Here is a 17,305-nt window from a genome sequence, read left to right as displayed (position 1 = left end):
TGGATGTTGTTTCAAAGACTAACACAACGAAATAGACAGCACTTTATAAGGTGATGATTCATTCAAAACACTTATATGCAAAAAAATATATAATGAATGTGCCGTTTATACTGAAAAAAAAACAAAAAACGCAACATTTAAAGTGTTGGTCCCAGAAATGTTCCATACGCACAAAAAGCTTATTTCTCTAGAATTTTGTGCACAAATGTGCTTACATCACTGTTAGTGAGCATTTCTCCTTTGCCAAGATAATCTGTCCACCTGACAGGTGTGGCAAATCAAGAAGCTGATTAAACAGCATGATCATTACACAGGTGTACCTTGTGCTGGGGGCAATAAAAGGCCACTCTAAAATGTGCAGTTTTGTCACGCAACACAATGCCAAGTTTTGAGGGAGTGTGCAATTGGCATGCTGACTGCAGGAATGTCCACTGGTGCTGTTAGCTGACCATTTGAATGTTAATTTCTCTACCATAAGCCGCCTCAAGTCGTTTTAGAGAATTTGGCAATACGTCCAACCGGCCTCATAACGTGTAACCACGCCAGCCAAGGACCTCCACATCCGGCTTCTTCACCTGGGGTATCATCTGAGACCAGCCACCTTGGACATCTGATGAAACTGAGGAGTATTTCTTTCTGTAATAAAGCCCTTTTGTGGGGGGAAAAATGCATTCTGATTGGCTGGGTCAGCTCCTGAGGGGGTGGGCCTGGCTCCCAAGTGAGTGTGCCTATGCCCTCCCAGGCCCACCCATGGCTGCTCCCTTGACCAGTCATGTGAAATCCATAGATTAGGACCTAATGAATTTATTTCAGTTGACTGACTTCCTTATATGAGCTGTAACTCAGTAAAATCATTGACATTGTTGCATGTTTATTTTTGTTCCATATACAATACATAGCCTACTGCATATTACACACAGCACAAAAACATTAAACTGATTCAAGATGTCTTTGGCACATAATTGGCCTAGCCTATACTCCAAAAATGGTTACAAATTAGTGATCGCCTTTGAGTGTGGACTGTATTATTATGCATACTGGATGGATCTTATGCTATTCTCCAAACTTTATATTCATGAGTCTGGGAGAGAACTTATAGGCCTAGGCGATGCTGTTGGTTTATTGATTGTGCATGACTGCTTACAGAGTTAGCCTACAGTTATAGTGAATTTGTATTTTTTATTTTTGTTTAGCTTAGAAATTGAGCTTTTTCTTTGTATATAATTAATAGGCTGACATTACCTTTAGCTACAGAATATCTCACCACCGTGCATTTCCATCTCTTTCTCTCTCTTCTTCAAATCCTGCGCACCTGCTCCAGAATGGGAAAAATATCCTTTACATTTTATTCATCTAAATTGAATTATATTCATATAAAATAATGGCATGGGACTTGTAAGCATATCTTGTCAGCTAAATGAATAAACCTATAGCATGGAGCATAGCCATATAACATCAGTAGGCCAACTCGTATTCTGTTCTTCTGAAATGTCATAATGTTTCTTTAGACCTGCCTAAAATACATAACGGATTTATTGTGATGGTGTATATTCAGTTTATTAGACTTTAAATGTAGATGTTCCAAAGGCGTGAATCAGCGGCTTGTATGTGACTTGTATGAGTGGAGGCCTGGAGATGCTAAACATGTTTATTTTCATTAACGGTCAATGTCATGACCGCAACAGCCCTATGTGTGGCATGTATGTGTTGCTAGGGCTTACACAGTGGGGTGTTTTTGTCACCTAGGTATGTTACCCTCTGTTGATTTGTTCATGGATTTAGGGTTGAATGAGTTATGGGCAGAGGTTAGCCTCATCTGGAATTATCACTCATTCAGACCACCCTGTTCCAGAAGGACTCCCTGTATTTGGAGCTGGAGAGCCTCAATGTGGTGCTGAATATCAAGAAAAAACAGCTGCATGAACAGAACCACAAACTGATGCAGAACAGTGTTACTCACCCTCTTTTTGTGCTGTTCCAGAAGGACTCCCACACCCTGTATCTGGAACAGGAACTGGAGAGCCTCAAAGTAGTGCTGGATATCAAGAACAAACAGCTGCACCAACAGGACCACAAACTGATGCAGATGGACAAACTGGTGAGCACCATAGATACCCCACCCACTCACTGTTAATGACATATAGTTCAGACATACATTTTAAGACTTTTTTTTATTTTTTATTTGGTCTTGCATGTTTAATGTTTTTGATTTTTTGTAGACGGAGAAAAGCGTTAAGCTGGACGAATGCCTTAAAAAAGTCCAGCAGGAGAATGAGGATCTGAAAGCCCGCATGGACAGACATGCTGCTCTGTCGAGGTAAAAGAACTGCTCCTTCTCTTACTCCTGTAGTCTTAAGTCAGCCTGGGACTGGGTGTCTATGGGCTTCTACGTATCCGGGTGTTTTCTCCTCTCTAACTCCTGTCTTGACACCGCTTTCCAGACAACTGTCCACAGAGCAGGCGGTGCTGCAGGACTCTCTCCACAAGGAATCAAAGGTGAACAAGCGTCTGTCTATGGAGAATGAGGAGCTCATCTGGAAGTTGCACAACGGGGACCCGAGCAGCCCCCACAAGATGTCCCCCACCTCCCCCTCCCACCATTCCCTCGGCCTCCAATCACCTCGCAGCTCTGCAGTCTTCACCAGCCCCATCAAATCACCTCGCAGCTCTGCCGTCTTCTCCAGCCCTCCCGTCTCACCCAGATAGCAGCAGCCCACCGCTTCCGGGAAGCAGACTCTCTCTTACTCTCCTCTGATTGGACTGGGTCCAGGAAGCAGCCTCTCTCGCTCCTTTCTGTTTGAACCGAGTCATCCCTCCGTACTTAAGAGCTATATTAGCTGACCGGGATTGACGCATGTCATCCAGAGATGGCTACAATATCCCTGAATGGCTCTACTTTCTGTTGACACACTTACTACAGATCAATGACTCTATGAGAAAAGACTGTTGCACAGAAGCACTTACTGAGTGAGACCGCCTCTTGTTCTCTCTGCCTTGTCTGTTTATTATAGGACATCTGCCATAGGGTTAGGGTTATTATAGGACATCTGCCATAGGGTTAGGGTTATTATAGGACATCAGAGGGTTATTATAGGACATCAGAGGGTTATTATAGGACAGAGGGTTAGGGTTATTATAGGACATCTCAGGACTATATAATGAGACACTATTTTTGTTACTCTTTCTCGTGGTCAGCAAAAGCGTGTTGCTGGTTTTCCCTCTGAAGACACACACCAGTGCTATGGGAAGGAGTGCTGTGGTGCTGGTGACCAAAGGCAGACCTGTGTGTTGACTGACTGGGAATATGCTCTGCTCTGCTCCTGTCTGTCATAATATTGCTATGAGAATCAGCACGGCTAGGAATCCAAAAATAACATTGAATCTCCTCCTTTGATTTGAAAATCAAACATAAATCCTGTAATCTGTATATTAATTGATGAAAATTAGGTAAACATAAACCCTTGTACAACACATACTACTCAATACCATTGTGTTCACTCCTCATAGATCATTCATGAAAGCTTTCACTGCAGGAACGTCGCTTTCAGTGATGCATGCACCACATGCTACATGCAATTATCTTCATAAATTGGATATTAGCAATCATTTCCTGTGTTTTTAAAAGGTTAATGGCGTTTCCATGGTAATTAATGGGCGTCCTGCGCTTCCGAACTACTTTTTTTCTGTTATTACCCGTCTACAGGTTATATAGACCTCTAACTGTTCAGTTTGGTTTCCTGACGGCTCAAAGCTGTGTTTTTAATGTTGGTTGGTTTGTTTGACCATGGGACCAATTCAAATAAATGTTTGTGCATGTTTGACGACCTGTTATCTAGTACCCCTCCCTCATCCAATCCTCCTACTACAGCTTTAAAATGGGGGGTCTTTACAAAGATGTCACTAAGGTTAAAATGCGAAGAGAAGCTAAGCGTGATGGACGTGTCTTGGATATGTCACAAATTAGTACCTGTTTGGATGTGGAGATTACTGGTGTTGAAAAAAACTGTTTAATATATGCAATTAATAAAGTCCTATTATGAAATCTAAAGCAGATATATATTTATGGTGATGTATTCTATGTTTCTTACTTGGTTGGTTGATGAAACTAGATTTTGTATACAATTACCTCAACACTGCTTAGCTCTGTATACTGAACAAAAATGTTAATGCAACAATATCAATGATTTTACTGCGTTACAATTCATATAAGGAAATCAGTCAATTTAAATAAATTCATTAGGCCCTAATCTATGGATTTCACATGACTGGGCAGGGACGCAGCCATGGGTGGCCCACCCAATCAGAATGGGTTTTTCCCCACAAAAAGGCTTTATTGCAGACATACTCCTCAGTTTCATAAGCTGTCTGGGTGGCTGGTCTCAGACAATCCCGCAGGTGAAGAAGCCGGATGTGGAGGTCCAGGGCTGGCTTGGCTGGTTGGACATGCTGCCAAATTCTTTAAAACGCCGTTGTAAGTGGCTTATGGTAGAGAAATTCTCTGGCAACAGCTCTGGTGGACGTTCCTGCACACACAACTTGAGACATCTGTGGCGTGACAAATGGCCTTTTATTGTCCCGAGCACAAGGTGCACCTGTGTAATGATCATGCTGTTTAATCAGCTTATTGATAAACCACACCTGTCAGGTGGATGGATTATCTTGGCAAAGGAGAAATGCAAACAAATTTGTGCACATAATTTGAGTGAAATAAGCTTTTTGTGTTATGGAACATTTCTGGGATCTTTTATTTCAGCTCATGAAACATGGGACCAACACTTTACATGTTGTTCAGTATAGATCATTCTAAGAGACCGCAACAGCCTAGTGTGTTTCTGTTGAGAGAGAGGTGGAAATGCAGTAAGTGTGTTATACTGGACCAAAATAAGATCTGGGCCTGCGTTTCACATTCCACATACGGAGCCCATTAGGAGTGAGGCAGGGCACACGGTTTCTATTTCTTCCCCTTCACACCAGAGAGAGAGAGAGAGCAGAGGCTTCTCTCACATGATGGTTTTCCTTTTAGACTTAACAAATCCCCCAACAAAGCATCCAATATTGTTTCATTGTAAAATGTCTTTCACCACAGAAGGGAAAGATGTGTGCCCAGGAAGAGCTTCACCATACATACATCAGAGGAGATAAAGGTATGTATGAAGATATCTTTAATGTCCTCTGAGACATTGAGTAAATGTGCATCTACATAAGCTGGATACATTAATATTTCTAAATTGATATTTACACAGATTTTACTGGATAACAGCTAGTCAAACTGACACTGGTTTTGAGTATACTAGCTCAACTAGTATACTCCCTGTGCTAGCCTTATTGGTCAATCAACCTCAGCAAAGTGGCAAACATTTAGTTGAAATCTACACAAGCTGCAAGAGGCCTAATGTGAAGTTGCCACCAAAGTGGAATGTTGCCTATACAGGTTATAAGTGTTATTTCTGGCTAGTTAGAGTGGACGCTGGTGACCACAGCGGTCTCCCCGCGCTTGTTCTTGGCTCTGCATATGTATCTTCCAAAGTCGATGGTCTCCAGGTCATCAACGGCCATGACGCTCTGGGAGATGCGGGTGGTGTGTCCCATTCCTCTGTTGACCAGCCTCCACGAATCACGCACACTAACAGGACGGAGGTTCTGAACAGAGCACAGAAAGAGAGGACTAGCTCATATTATAGCTCCCAAAGGAGCTTGATTTGAGCCATTTTCCAGGAGAACAGTAACAAGGGAGGGTGAAATGTGGAGTGTGGAATGATTTGTATGTTTAAAAAAAAAATGTTCCTTTAACTAGAAAGTCACAATTAAAGCAGCAATCTGCTGTTGATACAATAACAAAGCGGACTCCCCACCCCTGTCTCTGTGAAAAGCTTAGGGTTGAGACTGTAGAAATGTAACCACTCAAATTTATAGACGAGCTATGACCATCCATGATATCAAAATGATAGTTTTAACCAGGGGCACAACTTTGCTTATAGAAGTGGTGGGGGACGACATAAATACACAGTGCATTCGGAAAATATCCAGACCCCTGGACTTTTTCCACATTTTGTTACTTTACAGCCTTATTCTAGAATGGATTAAATAAATAAAAAATGCCTTCAATCTACACACAATACCCCATAATGACAAAGTGTAAACAGGTTTTTACACATTTTTGCAAATGTATTAAAATTATAAACAGCGATACCTTATTTACACAAGTATTCATATCCTTTGCCATGAGACTCAAAATTAATCTTCGGTGCATGTTTCTATAACTTGATTGAAGTCCATCTGTGGTAAATTAACTTGATTGGACATGATTTAGAAAGGCACACACCTGTCTATATAAGGTTCCACAGTTGACAGTGCATGTCAGAGCAAAAACCAAGCCGTGAGGTCGAAGGAATTGGCTGTTGAGCTCCGAGACAGGATTGAGTCGAGGCACAGATTTGGGAAAGGGTATCAAAAAATGTCTACAGCATTGAAAGTCCCCAAGAACACAGTGGCCGCCAACATTCTTAAATGGAAGAAGTTTGGAACCACCAAGACTCTTCCTAGAGCTGGCCACCCTGCCAAACTGAGCAATCGGGGGAGAAGGGCCTTGGTCAGGGAGGTGACCAAGAACCTGATGGTCACTCTGACAGAGCTCCAGAGTTTCTCTGTGGAGATGGGAGAACCTTCCAGAAGGACAACCATCTCTGCAGCACTCCACCAATCAGGCCTTTATAGTAGAGTGGCCACACGGAAGCTACTCCTCAGTAAAAGGCACATGACAGGACGCTTGGAGTTTGTCAAAAGGCACCTAAAGGACTCAGACCATGAGAAACAAGATTCTTTGGTCTAATGAAACCAATATTGAACTCTTTGGCCTGAATGCCAAGCGTCACATCTGGATGAAACCTGACACCATCACTATGGTGAAGCATGGTGGTGAAAGCATCATGCTGTGGGGATGTTTTTCAGCAACAGGGACTGAGAGACTAGTCAGTATCAAGGAAAATATGAATGGAGCAAAGTACAGAGAGCTCCTTAATGAAAACCTGCTCCAGAGCGCTCAGGACCTCAGACTGAAGCGAAGGTTGACCTTCCAACAGGACAATGACCCTAAGCACACAGCCAAGACAACGTAGTAGTAGCTTCAGGACAAGTCCCTGAATGCCCTTGAGTGGCCCAGCCAGAGCCCGGACTTGAACCTAATCAAACATCTCTGAAGAGACATGAAAATAGCTGTGCCGCGACGCTCCCCATCCAACCTGACAGAGCTTGAGTGGATCTGCAGAGAGGAATTAGAGAAACTCCCCAAAAACAGGTGTGCCAAGCTTGTAGCATCATACCCAAAAAGACTCAAGGCTGTAATTGCTGCGAAAGGTGCTTCAACAAAGTACTGAGTAAAGGGTCTGAATACTTAAGTAAATGTGATATCATTTTTTTTTTTTATACACTTGCAAACATTTCTAAAAAACAGTTTTTGCTTTGTCATTATAAGGTATTGTGTGTAGATTGATGAGGAAAATAAACTATTTAATCAATTTTAGAATATGGTTGTAACGTAACAAAAGGTGGAAAAAGTCAAGGGGTCTGAATATTTTCTGTATGCACTGTGTATGTATGTATGTATGGTATGTATGTATGTCTGTATGTATGTATAATATATATATATTTATCCAGTCGGATAAACACTCCAAACAGCCGACCGTTCGGAGGCGTCCGCATGGTCCTAAAGCACACCGTTGCCCTGTTTCGTATCACATTCCAATCATAAAACTGGGGGGGACAAAAATGCCATTTCAGAATGTGGGGGCACATGTCCCCCCCGTCCCCATTAAAAGTTGCGTCCCTGGTTTTAACAATGTTTTGAGGCTATATAGTGTTTGTATAAATTTATAATTGTTTAAATTTATAATAATTTACTTTGTTTGCAAACATAGTAAAACAACCTTATACTTTGGGTTCTGAAGGGGTACGACAGTTGAACTAAGCATATGACTCATAAGTTACATTCTTCAATGGATACATATCAATTTATAAGTCCAAAAATGGATGTAGCAACTGCAGATTTCCCTTTAAGGTCAGGCTACATCTCACAAGAGATGAAACATCAAGATCAAGCATCTCTGAGAAACAGTGACATCCAGTTTACCTGGCCAGGATAGGTCCATGTGAAGGTGACGTCCATCTCTGGCTCTCCCAGGACAGTACAGGTGATGTTGATGTTGTCTCCTCCCCTCGCAGAGGAAAGGGACGCTTCAATGGTAACGTATGGTGGGCCACTGGGCACTGCCAACAGAGTTAAGGAAGGACAAACCACAGAATTAAATAGGACATTTGTTGTAGGATCTGTATGGGACAAACAATTTTATTGACCAGGTGCTGTACAGGTGGCTACGTGGTTATAGCTGTCACTGACTGTTTTAAGATAGAATACATTTCTAGTGGACAGCAAGGATTGGAAACATACTTTCTTGGTCGACCTCCACCTTAATACTGTTCTCTCCGCCTTCCTGTCAAAACTGAAGTGAGAGATTGATATCACCTGGGCCCAGTTTTTCAGCGATCGGATAGGATTAAATGCATAGAAATATAATGAATAGAACAGCTGTATCATTGACTTGAATACGGTTCTATTGATTCTATTTCTATGGATTTAATCCTATCTGATTGCAGAAATCCGATCAGATAACTTTTTAAAAACTGGGCCCTTAACCACACAGTTTCCATTTCATGAATTCACCACTGATCCATCCCACTTAAAGCAGCCAAAGTGGGTCAATGTTTCCACTGCAGTAGGCACAGGTCCACTTAAACATCGAGCCCTACAGTGGAACAGCCTTTTGATATCACACTCTAAATACACTCTATTCCTGGAAGCTGATGACACACATCAGATCAAGTATGTGTCCCAAATGGCACCCTTTTCCCTTTAGTGCACTACTTTTAACCAGGGCCCCTAGGACTGCACACAGTAGACAGCAGAGCTGATTCATAACTGTGTAAAAGGGTCTCAGATAGAGGTAGACTTCTAATCAATTATTGTGGTAATAGTGAATTGCCTTTGCCTGTCAGTTATTGTTTTAAGTCATTCAAATTTGATACAGAGATGGGGACTCTGATGCTATAATTTAGATTTGTATTTTTTTTTACTTTACTTTTACTAATGTTAATGTGATCACTAGTATTGTGATTTGACAACAAATGTTCCATATTGTGATATATTGAAAACCAATGTTTTTGTTATGTGTGATGGTGCACGGTTGCTAGGTTCCTACCCTCCACGTAAAGCAGCTGATACTTTGTGGAGATCTGTGGGATGGCCTTGGTCACAGCCTTGCAGTAAAACACTCCCTGGTGCTCTGGACTGGGCTTCTGGAGGATGAAGCCCGTGGTTGGGTCGTAGGAGACCAGTGTCCCGTCCACTTCCATCTCCTCTGGGGGGACCTCTCTGTGCAGGGACACCTTGGCCAGCGGACTGGTCACACGACATGGGATAACAGCAGTCCTATCCGGACGCAGGTAGACAATCTCAAAGTGGATGGTGGAGGGGACGAAGAGATCATCCTTGTCTGATTGGAGGGGAAGGGGGGACGAGGGTAGAGATGATTTGAAGTAAAGAATTTGAATATACAAAAGAGGGGATTAGTCTGAATGGAGGCGATTTAAATAACATGTTTTGTGTTAGGTTGATGAAGTATAAATAGGTTTTACAGTAGTAAAGGCACCCTGCTCACCTGGGAAGTAGATATAAGTCCTGGAGGTGCGGTCGGGGTCTTTGAGACACTCCGATCCGTCACACAGTGTGACCCAGCAGCTGTACATCCCTGTGTCGGCAGCAGAGGGAGACGTCAGGATAAACTGGCTGTACTTGTCACTCTTCTTGATGCTGTATGGTGGGAGTGACACAGACATTACTATCAGCTGGAGGCATAGTGATGAGACAGAACAAGTCATCTGTTAATCAATGGATTCATCCCAAATTGCACCCTATTCCTTATATAGTGCACTATAAAGCCCTATGGGCCCTGGTCAAAATTAGTGCACTAAATATGGAATCAGGTTCCATTTGGGACGCAACCTTCAGGTCACCTGAGTCGGGAGTCATTGAAGGTGTCCAGGTAGATAGGGTAGGACCAGCCGATGTTACTGCCTTTACAACGCAGCTCTATGTTGTTACCAGGGCTGAGGCTCACGCTCTCTCCCAGCCTCAGGAAACGGCCCTTATCCAGGACCTGGGTCAGGATGGACTGCCCTCTTCCTCCTGCCTCCTTCTCCTTCAATTTGGGGTAGCGAACCTTGGCCCGCTTGCCTCCAGGCCTGATGCGGTTCTCTCCCACCTCCTTCCTACGATTGACCTGCTGGCAGGCACCTAAACCAACAGAGGGAGGGAGGTTAGAACAGTATTAACAGTGACCCACCCCAGCAGGCGTCCACAGCCGTGTCAGAGTCCCACTGTGGAATGACACACCTCCACAGAGACAGACACAGATGCTACAACAAGTTAGCAAGTCTGACATGTTTGAGTTTCCTAGTTTCGACTAGCATCTGAACACAGCAAAAGAGACAGAGACAGTCAGAGTAGTAAGGAACAATGCAGTGTTCCCATCTAGAAAGCTACTCAATAATATAACACACAGCTGTAACAACCGCAGAACAGGAAACATGGGAGTTTTCCTTGCTGCCACATGTCCAGACCTCAACAACTCCCATCTGTCTGCAGTATATTCTATTTAGTGTGATAGTTTTGTATAAATTATGGATTTGTTGATTCTGTTATTTGAGTTAGTTTAATTAATGGGATATGGGGTATGTTCCAGACAAAACATATTACAGGTATATTTAGGAGAACAGATTTGTCAACAGCATAATAGTTCTGACTTTTGATGATATTTCAGCTCATTGTTTGTTTCATTTGTTCTGTATTGGACATTTGGAAAGCAGAGATCTCTAAAATGAAAAGCAGGTTAATTGATGACACCTTTTGCATGCTCTAAATGCTGGTCTTAAAGTTCTGCTGAATAAACACTCATGCTCCCGAGTGGCGCAGCGGTCTCAGTGCTTGAGGCGTCAAATCCCGACTGTATCACAACCGGCAGTGATTGGGAGTCCCATAGGGTGGTGCACAACTGGCCCAGCGTCGTCTGGCTTTGGCCGGTGTAGGCCGTCATTGTAAATAAGAACTTGTTCTTAACTGACTTGCCTATTTAAATAAAGGTTACATATTTTTTTTAAGTAAAAAAACAAAATGCAAGCCACATCAAATACCACAGAAATATACAGTGAGTTCCAACAGTATTGGAACAGTAACAATTATAATCCTTTTTGGGCTCTGTACTCCAACACTTTGGATTTAAAATGATACCATGACTATGAGGTTAAAATGCAGGATGCTACTATGATTACAGATAATCCTGAATGAATCATGAATAATGATGCACGAGAAAGTTAGACGCACAAATATCATACCAACAAGGTTAGCGTTTTTTTTTGGGGGGGGGGTATGATATTCATGTATCTAACTTTCTCAAGCATAATTATTCATGATTCATTCAGGATTATCTGTGGTAGCATCCACATTAATGTAGAAGTGTTTAGAAACATATTCTTATTTACAATAAAAGTAACTCCAAAATGACACAATTTCGATTGGGCACAAAATAATCTGAAACACAACGAAAACAAACGGCAAATACATCCAACAAATTTCTAGTCACAAGTTTGATATGAAGCCATAGCGTGCGCTATAAAGCCATAGCGTGCGCAAAAAGTACTGTAATTTCTAAACGATTCACCCGATATTGATGAAAAAACCCTAAAATAAAAGTTGATAGTCTGCACTTTAACCTCATAGTCGTATCATTTCAAAGTGCTGGAGTACAGAGCCAAAACAAACGAAAGTGTCTCTGTCCCAATACTTCTGGTGCTCACTGTACTTCATACAATTGACAAAATATGTATTGTTTGTGCAGGTCTTTTCCAGAGTGACCAAACACCACAGAAACTATTCTGTAAAAATGATGTTGCTATTGTGACCAATCCTTGTGTGATTTCTAAAATCACTGCTATCACTTTCTTACCCATTAGGGAAATTATTTTCAGACTATACCTTTCCCCCTCACTCCCGTCGCTGTTTAACTAAACGGCAACGTCAACTCAGAAGTATGAGATTATCTAATCCCAAAGGCTGATCTCCGATTACAGCAAAGCAGTTATGGCGGAATCAACGGAAATCGCAGTGTATTCAGGACTCAGAAAAAACACACAAAGAAGAAGACATGGAGGATCAGAAAGTTACTCACCATTTTGGAGCTCCAGCCAGAGTATGGCCAGAGTTAAAAGGACCCAGCAGGGCTTCATGGTGAGTAGACCGGACGCGAAGGGGACTAGATGAGCAGTGAGAGGGACCCAGTAGGAGAGATGTCAGACCTGGGTGTTACACTGCCTGGATCTCAGCAGGCTCCAGCAGCCCTGGTTAGATTAGATGAATATATCCATCCTCCTCAGTGGAATGAAGGAGAAGAGAAGAAAGGGGAATCTCTCTCTCTACCTCTTGCTCTTTCTCTCTCCGTGAAGATGCATGCTCTGATGCCCTCTGGTGGGCTGGGGCGAACATTTATTTACAGTTTATAAAGGAGATTTAATGAGGTACACACAACCCTATTTGGGTTTTATTGAGAGAACCACAGATAAACCTGGATGTCCAGACCCAAATTCTAAACCAAGTAGGTTTTTATTACCAATTATTAATATCAACCATTTACAACAGACAGACAAGCAGTTATATATCCTCCCCTCACTGAGTTACTGCAATGTCTGACAATGTGCAGAACACTCACATAATACACTCTTGCATAAACTGATCTTATTAAAAAAATACATTTATTGACAATAGTACAGTTAGTAGAAACAATGGAAAACTATGTCACTACATAATGGGTACATTTACAGAGGATCATTCTGTTGATATTTTTTATAAGCTACAACACTAGCTACATATGTCTGCAACCCTGATCTAGGTCCTCGGGAACATAGTGTGCTCTGCTCTTTTGTTCCACGTTTAATTAACCTTACTCAAGTTAAATCGATCAAGTTAAATCAAATGTAAAAAAAATTATAATAATGCTTTTGCAGTAAATTATCATGACATGATATAGCATAACCTCAGCCACTTATCTTTCAAGAAGATCAAATGCAAATGTACATCAAATTCATCTAAACTAAGATTGTTCAGGATTTCTCAATACCGGAGGTTGAGGTGGAACTCTGAGATCATCATCATACCACAGGTCTCAATACCGGAGGTTGAGGTGGAACTCTGAGATCATCATCATACCACAGGTCTAAGAGCTCTATCAGTGGATTAACTGCAACTGAACACCCTAAAATACTTCCCTAACTAGGGTTGTAAAAATCTGGTAACTTCCCCAAAACTCCTAGGTATGTCAGAAATCCTAATTGGAGGATTTCCTGCTTATTCCCCCTTGATTCCAGGAATCTTCCAACAGGCATTTCTGGAAAACCTGGGAATTTGGGAAAAGTTACATGACTTCTGCCTCTGCTGCTCCAAGAGAAGAATGTTAAAAAGCAATATCTCTCTCACTGCTCATCCATATCAAACCCCATAAATTGGTTGTGAAACCAAGGTAGAGTTACAAAGTAGACATAATAAACTTTTTGGACACAAAACAAGAGGAGGAGAGGGGAGGGAAGGGAGGGGAGGAGAACCTTTAAATACTGATCAAGCTCCGACTTGGAGTAGAATATTAATGCAAAAAAGCATGGAACATTTAAACACTGAAAGACCAGTTTAACTTGAATCTGTTGAATAATGTCATTAACTGTCACTTTCCCTGGGATATTATCCTGCAAAACATGTACGGTACATCTTGTATGTGATGCTAAGAAACTATTCAGAAAACAGTGAAGGGACTAGCATCAAATGAGAAAAGCGACTCTAGGTGGCCTGTAGAGCATATTTTGTCAAGAAATGGCAAATTTCAAGACAGTCCAGTCCATCGTCTAGCAATAACAGACAAAAAAATCTCCCAAAGGACTTAAGAAGATATGTAACACTTGCACACAAAAAAAATACAGCAATGCAAAAACGGTCTTTTGTATGGAATGTGATATCAAACACTGAACAAGCAATTCTCTTATTCACTCCACTTCGATTTCATACAATCTTCACGACACGATTGTAAAAACGATTATGACGGCAACATATCCAAGTAATCAGAATAGAACATTTATAAAGACTAGTTAAACTTGTGTTCGATTAGAACACCAACAACACCTGTTGCAAGAACATTAAGTGAACATGAAGACAAGAAGTCAAATAGAGCACACACTAAATCATTAGTACCATTATGGAAAACACACGTCAGATGAACGTTTCAGAAATACCATTCACCAACAGTTAAATCCCATTTGTGATTGTAATAAATTGATATGCACACATAACATGATGCATGTGCATATATATGCCAAGAATGAAATGAATATTCTGTGTGTGCATGTTAGTATGTCTGTTTACGTTTGTACAGAATGTACATTCAGAATGTGGCCACTATTTAGAAGCAAATGAATGGTTTAGTGTACATGTCATTAACCCTGGATAGAGTTAGTTTTAGAGTTAGTTTTTTCAGCAAGATTAGAAAATTGTCTGTGCTTCGCTAACAGGGTATTAATACTAGCATAGTGTGACCTACTGAACTTTCTACACTAAGACAATAGATTCCAACAGCAAACTTCCTGTATAAGCTGACTTAGGATACACAGTGACAGAAAAAGACATAGAAATTTAGGCCAAAACCAAATACAAAGCCTTTCCACAGTCAGTCCATGACTGTAATTGTAATAGGAAATGCAAAACCTGTCATTTCCTGTCTTCTGTCTCTTCTTGTAGACTGTTGGAGATGCCTCCACACCTCTCTGACCAATCAGCCTTTCCTACTTGGTCACATCGTCATGGAGACGGACATCGATAATGAGCCCACCTCACTGCTCCAAATCACATGACCATTGATACAGTATACTGCAGCTCCACTGGGAGAATGGCATGTGACTGAGGCACAGATGGCATGTAGCTGTATAAACAGATGTAGGATCTTAATTTGACCAGTATTGCCACAGCAAAATAATCCTGCAGCAACAGGATTTGAARGTTTAGTCCATAATGTTGCTTGATCAGTGGTTAGTTTATTAGCTGGCCAAAATTAGGCTACATGAAAAGTGCAATACTGTTAATATAACCGTGTGTTAGTGTGGGATTTCAGGGAATTTATGTAAATCAAGAAGCTCATCTGCATTTRCTGCGGTTCAGGATAATCCTCAGCAACAAAAGAGTAATCAAATTAAGATCCTACATCTGTAGTGTATTTAGTTGATAGCTGCTGTGTGCTTGTACTGTGTCTGTGTCTGTGTCTTGGCTGGGGCAGGGGCCACCAGGTGACCTTCTAGAGTCTGTGTGGATCCCTGATCTTTCTTTAACACTGGCTGGTCTTCTCTGGACCCTTGTTCTTCTTCTCCTGCTTGGCACTGCTGCTGAGGGAGTCCTGGAGCCTGCGCTGGCGCTCCACACTGTGCCACATTCCGTAGCCAAAGTAGATTAGGAAACCTGGAGGGAGGAAGACAGGGAGACCGAGAAGGCCTGGTTACAAAAGAGTTTCCCATCTGCAGGCCTGGGGCGAGCCAGCAGGTGGACATCTAGATAGATTCACCTCAATGTGTTTGAGGCTTCAGAGATGTTGGAGGGCGGCACCTACCCACAGCCATCCATATGGAGAAGCGTATCCAGGTGTCTCCACTCAGCTGGACCATGAGGTAAACATTGACAAATATACTCAGGATGGGAAGAAATGGGATGAGTGGAACCTGTATGAATAGACAACAGAGAGTCTAACCATCAGTAACACAGCTTATTGTATCCTCCAACTGCAACCTGAGAGCCTGAAACTGACATGGTATGAAATCATTGTACATCATTTTTTGAAAACTTCATGGGGTCATGGTGCAGTAGGCTGATTCTGCCTAAAAAATATAGTCATCTGTGTAGGTACCATGAAGGAGACCTTCCTGCTGGTTTGAGGCTGTTGACAGATGAGAACCACACAGCCAATGAAGACCACCAGGGACAGGGCCAGACAACACAGGATCCAGGTCTCCATGCGAATGATGGCATATCCATGGTAGGTGGTCAGAGCACTGATCACACACACCACCAACACTGTGGACAGACAATACACAGACTTAAATAATTATCTACGGCAATGATTTGTCCACCACTGGTGAGACAACATCAGATACAACAACATTGTAACATTGTGAACATTTCAAATGGCCATCATGGAGTTTAAGAATAGATCAGCGATGCAATGCAAACCTAAGAGACAGACCGCCATGTTGACCACAGAGGAGGACTGTTCTGTGGGTACCAGTGGAGGATTGAGCACCGTCTGCAGGGTGGAACCTCCTTGCTTCAGCATGTTGATGTGGGACTCAGACTCCGTCAGCTCCGACTCCCCTTCCGGTGATGTCAGGCAATCCTTCTCCCTGTTACAGCCCGGCTTTCCATAGAGCAGGTCCGGCTGGTACCTGAAAGACACGACAGACACTTATTTTGTCTTATTTAGTTTCACAACCAAAAGACAGGAACATTAGTGGTTTGGCATCGTATTTGGTGGGTTTGCTATTAAATCTCTTAGATGTAAAGTCCCCTGTTTAGGGGACCTGCGTGGTTCTGGTACCGGTTCCGACTGACATTTTCACTTAGAAATGTATCTGTGGACACCATAGATCGAAATGGCTTGCATTGAGCGGTAGCCCTGATTCTCACTGACACAGGAGTATGTCCACAGACAGAAGGGGAAACCCAGACACATCACCGGGCTATAAAGCTGAATCATTCATTTAGAATGTTTTCTCACCACCATTTATGGTAATGAGAGAAAGTCCAGTTGCGGGTAGTGGATTAGGATGGAACCAAGTGAAACTGGCCCGATATTCTGGTAATTTTCTCATCGATGAAACAGCTGATCTCAATACATTTTTCTGTCCCCAAAACTACAATCTGTTACAACCACAGTGCACTACGTTTTATAGACTTGACACTTTMCCAAAGTAAAAAAAATGGCATTGTTTAGAAGGAGGAAAGGGGGATACCTAGTCAGTTGTACACATGAATGCATTCCACTGAAATGTGCCTTCCGCATTTAACCTAACCCCTCTGAATCAGAGAGGTGCCAAGGGCTGCTTTAATCAACATCCACATAACAGTGCCTTGCTCAGGGGCAGAACAACTGTTTTTTATCTTGTCAGCTTGGAGATTCGA

At 42.1% G+C, this 17,305-nt stretch overlaps 3 protein-coding genes across 11 annotated transcripts in view; 1 reads left to right on the top strand and 2 right to left on the bottom strand.

Moving 5' to 3' along the window:
• The window catches only part of mtus1a (microtubule associated tumor suppressor 1a), a 55,199-nt gene extending 51,151 nt beyond the window's left edge, over window positions 1–4,048 (top strand). For all 7 annotated transcript variants that reach the window (XM_023992196.2, XM_023992194.2, XM_023992195.2 and 4 more), the window contains 3 exons: window positions 1,982–2,098; window positions 2,220–2,317; window positions 2,442–4,048. In XM_023992196.2, the coding sequence (XP_023847964.1) occupies window positions 1,982–2,098; window positions 2,220–2,317; window positions 2,442–2,706 (480 nt within the window). In that variant the 3' untranslated portion in view covers window positions 2,707–4,048. The remainder of the gene's footprint in view (window positions 1–1,981; window positions 2,099–2,219; window positions 2,318–2,441) is intronic.
• A 665-nt stretch (window positions 4,049–4,713) lies between these two features.
• On the bottom strand, window positions 4,714–12,529 carry pdgfrl (platelet-derived growth factor receptor-like). The gene is made up of 6 exons (XM_023992193.2): window positions 12,276–12,529; window positions 10,066–10,345; window positions 9,711–9,862; window positions 9,252–9,545; window positions 8,126–8,262; window positions 4,714–5,640 (listed from the first exon to the last, which is right to left on the bottom strand). The coding sequence occupies exons 1-6, from the start codon at window positions 12,331–12,333 to the stop codon at window positions 5,452–5,454; spliced, it is 1,110 nt and encodes a 369-aa protein (XP_023847961.1). The 5' UTR covers window positions 12,334–12,529; the 3' UTR covers window positions 4,714–5,451.
• Window positions 12,530–12,836: 307 nt separating this feature from the next.
• The window catches only part of slc7a2 (solute carrier family 7 member 2), a 51,993-nt gene continuing 47,524 nt past the window's right edge, over window positions 12,837–17,305 (bottom strand). For all 3 annotated transcript variants that reach the window (XM_070444701.1, XM_023992191.2, XM_023992192.2), the window contains exons 9-12: window positions 16,358–16,569; window positions 16,035–16,201; window positions 15,741–15,849; window positions 12,837–15,592 (exon numbers count right to left, since the gene is read on the bottom strand). In XM_070444701.1, coding sequence (XP_070300802.1) covers window positions 15,462–15,592; window positions 15,741–15,849; window positions 16,035–16,201; window positions 16,358–16,569 — 619 coding nt within the window. In that variant the 3' untranslated portion in view covers window positions 12,837–15,461. The remainder of the gene's footprint in view (window positions 15,593–15,740; window positions 15,850–16,034; window positions 16,202–16,357; window positions 16,570–17,305) is intronic.

The sequence above is a fragment of the Salvelinus sp. IW2-2015 genome, linkage group LG8 (assembly GCF_002910315.2).
Source record: "Salvelinus sp. IW2-2015 linkage group LG8, ASM291031v2, whole genome shotgun sequence".
In the NCBI taxonomy this organism is placed as follows: domain Eukaryota; kingdom Metazoa; phylum Chordata; class Actinopteri; order Salmoniformes; family Salmonidae; genus Salvelinus; species Salvelinus sp. IW2-2015.
The sequence above is the reverse complement of the archived record's forward strand: the minus strand, read 5'-3'. Positions and strand labels throughout refer to the sequence as shown.

What these genes read in the sequence shown, in the direction of transcription:
- pdgfrl (XM_023992193.2), bottom strand. Translation starts at nt 12,333, where the DNA reads ATGAAGCCCTGCTGGGTCCTTTTAACTCTGGCCATACTCTGGCTGGAG. An exon ending in CTGGCTGGAGCTCCAAAATG is followed by an intron (nt 10,346 to 12,275) that starts GTGAGTAACTTT and finishes CTGTTGGTTTAG; the next exon opens with GTGCCTGCCAGCAGGTCAAT. An exon ending in CATGGACCTATCCTGGCCAG is followed by an intron (nt 5,641 to 8,125) that starts GTAAACTGGATG and finishes TGCTCTGTTCAG; the next exon opens with AACCTCCGTCCTGTTAGTGT.